Source organism: Malus domestica, chromosome 08 (assembly GCF_042453785.1).
Source record: "Malus domestica chromosome 08, GDT2T_hap1".
Classification (NCBI taxonomy): Eukaryota; Viridiplantae; Streptophyta; class Magnoliopsida; order Rosales; family Rosaceae; genus Malus; species Malus domestica.
The window spans coordinates 25415876-25426501 of record NC_091668.1 but is presented as its reverse complement, the minus strand read 5'-3'; the positions used below and the strand labels follow the sequence as shown (position 1 = coordinate 25426501).

Here is a 10626-nt window from a genome sequence, read left to right as displayed (position 1 = left end):
TAACAGTACATCTTTTCTTAACGTTGAAATAAAATATCTTTTTCTCCCGTTTTTTTTTTTAATAAAATAAAACAAACATGTTAACCTTTTAAAATGAAAAAGTTGCGTTTTAGTGAAAACATTTGTTTAGTGTTGTGATATTATTCTGCAATCCGACACTGCAGCGAGAAGAATACAAGATGGCTTGGTCGCCCTGCCAGTTAAATTCCTCCATTTCTTCCTTTCAAGGTCTCTACAGTTCCGATGTTTGTCGCCGCTGCAGCCACCGCCGTTTTCTACTTCAATGCTATCCTGGGAAGCATTTATTCGATCGGTTTCTTCCATGTCCGGCAACGGACCTCCCCTTGTGATAAGATAATAATTTCAGTCAAAACTAGGCAAAAGAATGCACATTCATCAAAACACACCCATTTTCACCAGAATATACGACAATGTAAAACTTGCATTCAAACTTTTAGATTCTGCAGTCTATTCTCTACCGACAAGTTAATAATCTGGGTTAAAACTGGACAATGTATCATGTATTGAGGACCAGTGTATCGAACAAAGTAGTTCTCTTTTGCTAACTGTAAAAATAAACAGAATTAAAGGTCAATGCAACTTATCGCCATCCAGCCACTCGAGTGTAGGAACAAACATGACCACAAATGACTTGAAGTTTTCGCCAGGAATTGCATTTCCTAGAGTGACTAACTGCGTCAAGCTCATGCTTTTAAATATCAGAAAAGCTTCCCAATAACCTTTCACACCGGCACCCCCAGTCCCAATTTCTTCACTGTTCCAACTAGCTTCTTCTGTATGAGAAAGAGGAGTAGAACATTGATACCGTGTTGTGTCGATAGAGTGTGCACCTATCTCATTGTATGAGATATCCAACACTTGCAGTAACTTCAACTGTTTCAAAGGACCCAGAGCAGTAAAACTGCCGAGCTTGTTGTTACTCAGATTTAAGCGAGATAGAAGCTGCATGGCCTCCAATCCTGTCCAAAGGCCCAAGTGTAAGACATTTTCCTCTTTAACGAGAAACAATCAACCACAAAGTTTATTGAGTACAATGATGCATAATGTACAGTCAAAGCCTCATTAAATTAGAGACTTAGGGCTTAGGTGCCTTCGGATGAGGTGAAAACCATAAGACAACCCCTTTATATATGAATAGGACTGTTCAAATTCCTCATATTGAGTCAACCACATATGCAACTCCAACTATACAACTTTTAAATAAATCTGAGGAAAATAATTGAATAAAAATATGTGGACACCACAGAGTCATAAAAGATGCACAACGTGAGCAAAAGAAGCATACCTTCAATTGAATGAAGTTCATTATGGCTGAGGTCCAGCATTCGGACCCACAGTAATTTCTCAACAGACCCCATCCGCGATAATGATAAGTTGTTTAGTCGTAGGCATATATGATTACCAATGCTCGAAGAAGCCAAGTTTTTATGGCTAAAGCAATGCCTGAGCAGAGACTCCCTATTGGAAGTTACCTGCAATAGTTATAAACATGTAACAAACTGCAAAACTTCAAAATGGGAAGCCTAAAGTAAATGAAAGTTCTAAGAAGTTCTCATTTGATGAACACCAGAACACAAAAGTAGTTGCCTACCAAAATTCAAATGAGGCTTCTATAAACAAATACCTACATTATATTGGACCAGTCTCAGCAAGGGACCACTTATATAACAGTCATAAATTAAACAATCGAGCATAAGTGTAATCCATTCTATCAGCCAGGATCCCATAGTACCCAATTTGGTCGTACTCAGTCAAAAGCAATGACAAAACATGTGCGGCATTACCATATACATAAACTTTTTTTGCTGAAGAAATTAGATTATTTAATTAGAATCTATGAGTCGGTGTAATCCATAAAAAGGTAAGGACCTTCAGCCACTGATAGTCACAGAAGAAGAATACAAATCCAGATGCACATGCAATGGCATACTGATAGAATAAAGGATCATAAATTGCTACAAGAGGTGGAGAAGAGATAATTACCTTCTGCAGGAATACTAAGCTGTGCTCATCTTTGTAATACTGAGAATGTGATGGGTCCAACTTTATTAAGTCGATATATAGTTGAAGAACTTCGTCAGAGTGGAACATTTTGCTTGTACATGGAGACAAGATAACATCATGAGCTGTTAATAGCCTTGCTAGTGTAAGCTTTCCAATTTTACTGCAAAAGGAATATCAAAAGAGGATTATTAAAAGATTTTAGAAATTTCGAGCCTTAAAGGTTCCCATAAAGTATAAGAAGCCTACCAATTTATCTCTGACACCAATTCTCGGAAGAGAGCTATTTCCTTAGCAATAGTCTCTGCACGCCAATTTGAAGCCGTTGGCTCATGTACATCATTAACACTTTGTTGATCAACAGGAACTACTTCATGTAGCTCCTGATATTGTGTTTGGAACGCATGAAAATTTTCATCTGTCCATAAAATTATGTCCTCGCCCTGCTTTTCAGCTGGTTCAGTTTCAATAGGGCGTACACACACTTTGAATGCAAACTGTGTAGGATGACTATAATCAAAGCCACTTGCAGAAATGATACCCTGAATCGGCCCAACACTAACTTTCAGCTGATACGCTTCTGAAGAATGAGACTTTGCATTTGGAAATTTAATATGAGTAACCCAAACTTGAGAGAGCTGGGAGTTATTTTGTAAGACTGGTTTCCAAATAAGATCTTTTGTGCAAAATGAAGATTCAATGGTTATACTGGATGAATTTACACCTTCAACTGCTTGATTGAAATAAATAAGCAGTGGCACTGTTCCGGAATCAGAACGGAAACTATCAAATGGAGATGAAGAACAGTCACTTGAGTGCCTATTTCTCGACAAAATTACGGAAGATCCATGGGCCGGCCAAGAAGAAACAAGAAGAGGAGCATCTGTCTTCACCGTTTGATCAAGAAGCCAAGTATAATAAAACCAACCACTTTGATCATCTGGATCCGTAAAAATAGCATCGTGTACATGTTCATACTCATTGTTCAGAACCTTCGCTTTTGGGAAAAACCCTTCAGCCTTTTTCTTCATCAAATTAGACAGGAGTACACTGCAATTTTCCCAATATATTCAATCAGTTAATAGACATGTTTCGTGAGATAAAACATAAAATAAAAAATTTAGCTTTTCGCAATGTTGCAATTTTTTTGTAATATAACCAATGAGTAGATATAGTGCAACTCGGGAAGAGTGGAAAGAATCCTTAAGAAGATATAATTATTTGATGCAATTACACAATTATCTTTTCAATTTGACTTAGCCTGGAGACAGAATATAACAGGCAGCATATTCAGTTCAACATTTGAAGAGACTACTACATTCATTTGGCTTGTAAATAAGCAGAGGAAAGAAAGTCGTTTTTATATACATATAGAAGAAAAAAAGCAATTAGTGACAAAGATATGTAAAATTTTCTTTATACATTCTCTCCACATTCTTGGAAATAACCAAGGAGAGAGAAACAAAACATTTATCTAAAGATTATTGAGAAATGTAACCAAATGACTGTATTTCTCTTCAACTAAGGGGATCTTTACTTTAGTTTCCTGCAGTTACTAACTGCAAGTCTTCTCTGCAATCCATAATCAAATACCTAAAAAATGGATCAACTAGGAAGGTCTAGGTGATCTGAATCACTTTCCTTACTTCCCCTATTTCTAAGTTCTTCCATTCCTTCCTGCTCCAATATCTGTTAAGTAAACATGCGCTAAGTGAATCTGAAAAGGGGTTAGCTGTAACACAGAGATACTTCCCATATTTAGATTATTTGTTTCAATATTCAATCCACATTTCCTTTTTCTTTTTTTCTGCTATATTTTGTCTTGCAGTGATTGGTAACCAATTACACCATTTATTCTTTCTACAACGGGGCTTAAGACTTGCTCATGTATCATCTGTATGATTGCTTGTCGCAATACAGCATGCATGAAATGTTTAAAATGCACTAATTAAATAAAACAAGTAGCATTCATAATATCAAAAATTGCAAATGGAAAATAAACCACATGTTTCACAATGTTTTCAATCCAATCTAAACTTTTAGTTGACAAAAGAGTATCAGAGTGCTCAAAACTAAAACCAAACCCCACTGTACCGTACCTACGATTATGCCAGGCCGAGTAATTGCTGAAATTGTTTTCTACCATTTCCCTAGTATACTCCAACTCTTCCTCGTCCGATCGGTTCAACAATGCAGCTACAAATCTGCAAATGTAGCAACATAAAAAAAATATCATCCAACGCAGATATGAAATAGCAGACCCCTCATTCCTAAAACAGGAGTTGTAACTAACTTGTACCTGCGGTAGTTCCAAGCATGAAAATTCCGGGGATCCAGCAGCTGGAACTGTTTGAGAAGCTTCATTTCGCGGTCCAAAACCGAATGCCCCTTGCTTAGCACCCATTTTCGATGATGCCAAGCTCCGTAGGACTTAAAATTTTGTCTCAGAGCAATTTCTACCTACACACACAGCAAACCCCAATCAATTCAACAATTTAATGAATTCGAACTTCATCTCAACAAAACAAAACACGATTTCGACATTCCACAATCGAATAAGTAAATGCGTGCATACGAGTCTGAGTTCTTGGTCAATGATGGACTTGAGCGCGTCGGGATCGGACTCGGAGCACCGATCGAGGTTTTGCTGGACGACGAGTTTTCTGTAGTTCCAAGCAGTGTAAAACTCGGGGTTTTGCTCGATGAGTCTGCCGCTCAACTGTAGGGCTTCGTCGGTGTAAACCTTGTTGTGGTGGTTGGAGAAGAATTGCGACTGGAGAGCTCGGAGCGCTTCGGCTCTGGCGGCAGAAGCCGATTCGTCTTCCGGCTTCGCGGGCTTGCGAGGTCGTCCGTGCATTTTGCTTCTGCTTTCCGGCGGGGGCGAAGGATCGAATTGCTTTCGCGATTTGAAATTTGCGGGGCAATAAGATCAGATCGTCTGGGAATTGGGACTTTTCATGTACTAGCGTTTTTCTAAGAAAACTAAAGAAACTTTGAGTTTTAATAAGCACAAAATATAGGAGTGTAAAGTGAATAATCATAGCATTGACTTTTTGTATGAAAATGTGATTTTTCGTTGAAATAAATAGAACTAAAAATATTTTGTTAAAATTTTATTTTTTATAGCGGGCAATTTTGCTCACCACCCCTTAATTTTGGTGTATCCTCATTGTATACTTAATAATTTGTTACTGTCTTTTCAATTAATTTTAGTTATTTTTTTAAATTGAAAAAAAAAAACACATTTATGTGAAAGTTAACATTAGATGAAACGATAAATAGCAAATAATTAGATATATAGTAAATATACCCCATAGTTATATTAGTGAGCAAAAATGCTTTCGTTTTTCTACTATGCTAGCAATTGTGGGCTGATTTTCGCAGGATTGGATTCGAAACAAGTTTTCAATTTTTATCCAACTTTTTATTACCCGTTAGTGTGTCATGAATAACACGCTTCCAAACCTCACATATCCCGACTTCAAATTTTTAGCACTCAAAATTGCATTTGGTCCGTTTGTGACCTATCTCATTTGTTGACATACGATCATTAATTAATTAATTAATTAATTTTTTAACAAATAATATTATCTATACTAAGAGTGTGGGAAAGTGCGTTAAGCTTCACATTGTGTTCAACATATGTCTTCAATAGAACAAGTTAAAGTACAAAGTCACGTAAGGCAATATCTTCCTAAACTAGTATTTTGCTTTCTTAAGACACAACCTCTATTGTCACTTAGTACTATGATTAGAGGTATTCCTCTTTACCTATAAGTAGGGTTGGAAAAAAATCCCAAACCAAACCGAAAAAATCCCGATCCCAAACCAAAATTCCCGAAATTTTCAGTATAACATCCCGAACCAAACCGAAATTTTTGGTATGGGATTTGGTTTTGCATCTCCATTTTTTCGGTATTCCCATATCGAACCGAAAATAAATATTATATATATATATATTATTTTTTAATTATAAGAAAATTATTTCAACCGTTCATTATTTTGGATTTAATCTATTCCGTTCATTTGTTTTTAGGTCTGATGATCTGATCTCCCATTTCACTTCCGTTACTCACCTCACCCACTCTGCTTTAAGTCTCGACCTCTCCTCCCTATTCTTTCTCCGTCTTTGAATCCGGCCGCACCAATGATCACACCTACACCACACCATCTTCGATCTCTAGAGACTCCTCTGTCAGTCTCGGTTCTCTTTCTCTCTCTCTCTCCCTGGAGACTTCTATCGGTGTCTCTCTCTCGTTCGATTTGGTCTGCATTACACTGCACAAGGCTGAAGGTAAGAAATTGCGACCTTCCTTCCTGAATCATTTCATACTTTTCATTTGCCAACTTTGGTTTGAATTCAAATTGGGATTAGGGCTTCTGAAATTGGAGTTTGGGGTTTCTGATTTGTATTAAACTTAGGGATTTTGTGATTTCGAACTTAGGAATTTTTTGATTGAAAATTTGAATTGGAATTGGAATTGGATTCTGAAATTGGGGACCTGGGTTTCGAAATTAGGGATTGGGATTCCGAAATTGGGGATTGGGGATTAGGGATTGGGATTCGGAAATGGGGTTTCGAAATTAGGGGTTTGGATTATGAAATAGTTGATTCTCCGATTTTGAAATTGGGGTTTTTATATAGTTCCATGACTCCATCTGAAATTGCCAAATTGGGGATTCTCTGATTCTGTATGCTATTTGTTTTGTATGTATGTATGTATGCTAATTGTATGATTGTATCCGCCTCTGTATCTGTATGTATGCTATTTGTAATAGGTGTTGTATCAATGTATGCCAGTTTTCCGTTTAGTATTTCCTTTAATTTGTTTTACTTGTTCCTGTTTATGGATTTAGACCAGGCCTTGGATATGGAGAGTTTAAATGTGATATACAGTCAGAGGTGTCTGACATTGAAATTTGACAAAAATTGTAGATAGCAAATGAAAAAATCTTTGTAGTTGTTGAAGTTTTTTCTTTGAAGTTTGTGGTCTTTGACGAGTTTTATTTTCTTTTGAATTTCTCAGCACTTGTTGCGGAAGTTAGTGTGGTCCCACCATCAAGATTAACAGCTCTAATTGGTCAGGCTCTTAAGTGGCAGCAACACCAAGGTGAACTGTGGTTGTGATATATTTGAGTTCTTTTTCTCACAACCATATATTTCTATGTTGAATACTCAGGTTTTTGAACCATTTATTTTATTTATTTATTGGAATTTGGATATATGTTGAACTGTGGTTGTGATATATTAATGTGCATTGTTATTGCATGCATGTGTAGTAGAAATTGAATAGGCAGATGCTATTGTGCACAGATTTGTGCACAGATTGGCAGATTGCTTTTGAATAGGCAGATTTGTGCACAGATTAGGCAGATTGGCAGATTGCTTTTGAATAGGCAGATTGTGCACAGATGCTTTTGAATTGGCAGATTTGTGCACAGATTAGTAGAAACAAATTGGCAGATTGGGCTTGCCTATATGTCAAATTTTCAATATAAAATGTTGAATTTTAGCCCAAAAGCATAATATGTCAAATTTTTGTCCAAAAGCCCAAAACCATTTCGGGATTCCCGATTTGTCCTGAAATCCCGAAACTATTTCGGGATTCCCGAAAATTTGGTTTGGGATCGGTATTGAAATTGGGATTCCCGAAAATTTTGGTTTGGGAATCGGGACAAGGGTTTCGGTATGGGATCCCATACCGAACCACCCCTACCTATAAGTGAGATGTTTTAGGTTCGATTCTCACCAAGGCGAATTTAAACGACATATATATATATATATCTATTTTGGTTCTGCACTTTAACAGTTTTGGCTTTTCAATTGGGACAAGGATTGTCTGCCCTCCTTGTTCCTGTGCCCTTCTGTTTTGTATGGTCACGGTTAAGCCACGTCAATATTTTATATATATTTTTTTTATAGAGATAATAAGACAAAAATGAATATTAATATAAAATGTTGACGTAGTTTAACCTTACCCACACAAACAGAAGGGCATGGGAGGGCACAGGAACAAGGAGGCAGACAATCCTTGTCCTTTCAATTGGATGCATAGAGGACTAAAATGATATTCACTGCCACACAATATGCCCCCAAATCCTCCGCCCCCAAATCCCCAAAACCCTTAAAAAACCTTATTCCCGCCGCAACTGTTAAATGTTCAACATATGTCTTCAATAGAACAAGTTAAAGTACAAAGTCACGTAAGGCAATATCTTCCTAAACTAGTATTTTGTTTTCTTAAGACACAACCTATATTGTCACTTAGTACTATGATTAGAGGTATTCCTCTTCACCTGTAAGTGAGATATTTTAGGTTCGGTTCTCGCCAAGGAGAATTTAAACGACATTTATATATATATATATATATATATATCTCTCTCTCTTTTTTGGTTCTGCACTTTAACATTTTTGGCTTTTCACTTGGGACAAGGATTGTCTGCCCTTCTTGTTCCCGTGACCTCCTGTTTTGTGTGGTCACGGTTAAGCCACGTCAATATTTTATATTGTTTTTTTTATAGAGATAATAAGACAAAAATGAATAGTAATATAAAATGTTGACGTGGTTTAACCGTGACCACACAAACAAGAGGGCATGGGAGGGCACGGGAACAAGGAGGGCAGACAATCCTTGTCCTTTCAATTGGATGCATAGAGGACTAAAAATATATTCACTACCACACAATATGCCCCCAAATCCCCAAAACCTTCAAAAAACCTTATTCCCGCCGCAACTGTCGTACCCTCCTCCGCCCCTGACCTCAAAATCGAAATATCCACAAATCCTAACCCCCGACTCCGCAGCCACATTCGCCCTGAAATCCTAGCAGGCCGGGATGTGCTGGGCATCGCCCAAATCGGCAGTGGCAAGATGGCGGCGTTCGATCTACCGATTCTGTAGCGGCTACCTGAGAACCCTTTTGGGGTTTTTGCGATGGTGGTCACGCCGACGAGGGAGCGTACCAGTTGGCCGACCAGTTTAGAGCTCTCGGGGCGTCTCTGCACTTGATGTGCTATGTGGTTATGGGAGGCATGGATTGGTTGGGGGAGGTGAACAGAATGGAGGAGAGGGGTGGGGGTTGTGTGGAAGGGATGAGTTTCTGCGTTTTTTTTAATTAATTAATTTTTAATGTATAAAAAATTATTTTTTTGCCAGCACAAATTTGGCAGCCACATGGCACAAAACGTAGTTGCCACGTCAACTATTAATGGAACAATAGATAGAACATGTAACAGATGTATTATATTGAAATAAAATAGTACTTAAGGTATGAAAATGAAATGTTTTGAAAATGTTGTATGAGGTTGCAATAGACCTCAAACCTGAGATGGTAAAGTGTAATTTACCCTTAAAAATATTTTCATTTTTAAAGCTAGAGAACATTTGTCCTTCACATGCATGCCTATGCATGTGACTTGATCTTACACAAGTACAATTGTATGCTCAAGAGGTGTATACAAAAATATGCAAGAGAGACATTGTATGTAATAAACAACTGAATGTATACAAATTTTTCTCAACTTTACAGTAAGATGTGGCCAATTCTCCATTTCAAGTTGTTGCTAAAATGCACCCCCATATAAATCTAGCTCTTAGTCCTTGTTTTTGTTTTTGCTCTCCAAAATATCAAATCCCCAAATTCCCTTCGGCCTCTCTATCTCCCCCTCTCAAAGGTCCTTTTATATGTGTTTTTGTGGGATTTTCCTACATATATTTCGGTCTTCCTTATTCTCTTCTAGGTCTATCTCAATTTTAATGAGATTGGCTAAGATTGCAATTTTGTTGCACTTGATTTTGGCTTGTATTAGATCAAACAATGCAGCTTCAAAGTTCAGCTTCTTCCTCACTCCCTTTCATCATCATAATGTTGGAGAGAGGGTGAAGGGCTCATTAGCAAATGGAAGAGTGTTTAGAGGGGCAGCAACTAATTTCAGAAAGTTCTGCAAGTCCAAAGGGCAAACCAAAATACACAAAAATTTATATGCACTAGCCTTTAAATAGAAGACCAAATCCTAATTGCTACTGGTCAGGAGGTGTCCGAAGATTAACTTCGGGACGTAGACCCTCTCCTACTGGTGAATCTCGACAGGAACTCCAACGTCATCGTTGTATACGCTGATGTAGCTCTGTGGTAGCAATGGACCCAAAGATTGGAAGATTGAATTGAGGTCAATGGACCTAAGCTTTTCGTCGGTTGGTATTTTGGGCCGGGGCAGGTCTGAGGTTGCAGTGGTGGCGGTACCCGAATGTTCTTCAAAAACACAACGATCTCTCCTCTCATCTCCTCATCTTCTTCGAGAGGAGATCGTCGTTGATCTGTCATGGAGAGAAGGGGGAGACAGCATAGTAAAAAGATCCTGAAGATTAGACGGACAAAGACTTGCCTTTAGGGGCAAATTCGAAAACGCATTGTTTGGGCCATTTTAATTGGACTAGTTTAGTGTTGGATTTTGTCCTAACCATTAAATAAAGTTAGTGCATGGTTTTTTTGTTAACATTCAAAGTTTTCAAGTTATTTTCATTAGTTTTCCTTTATATAAATCTTATCATATCCGGCATATCGTTATGAGATTCTACCATATCCGTTGGACTAGATATTATC

General features: G+C 37.7%; 1 protein-coding gene and 1 long non-coding RNA gene across 2 annotated transcripts; one reads left to right on the top strand and one right to left on the bottom strand.

The window, feature by feature from the left end:
• Window positions 1-424: 424 nt before the first annotated feature.
• LOC103441676 (geranylgeranyl transferase type-2 subunit alpha 1-like) lies at window positions 425-5033 on the bottom strand. Its single transcript, XM_008380375.4, has 7 exons — window positions 4598-5033; window positions 4322-4482; window positions 4122-4226; window positions 2272-3072; window positions 2005-2185; window positions 1307-1493; window positions 425-980 (listed from the first exon to the last, which is right to left on the bottom strand). Exons 1-7 carry the CDS (start codon window positions 4877-4879, stop codon window positions 592-594), a joined length of 2106 nt encoding a protein of 701 aa, XP_008378597.3. The 5' UTR covers window positions 4880-5033; the 3' UTR covers window positions 425-591.
• A 1020-nt stretch (window positions 5034-6053) lies between these two features.
• Window positions 6054-7493, top strand: LOC103410838 (uncharacterized). Its single transcript, XR_525418.4, has 3 exons — window positions 6054-6316; window positions 7050-7379; window positions 7465-7493. It is a non-coding gene; the product is annotated as an uncharacterized lncRNA (long non-coding RNA).
• Window positions 7494-10626: the final 3133 nt, after the last annotated feature.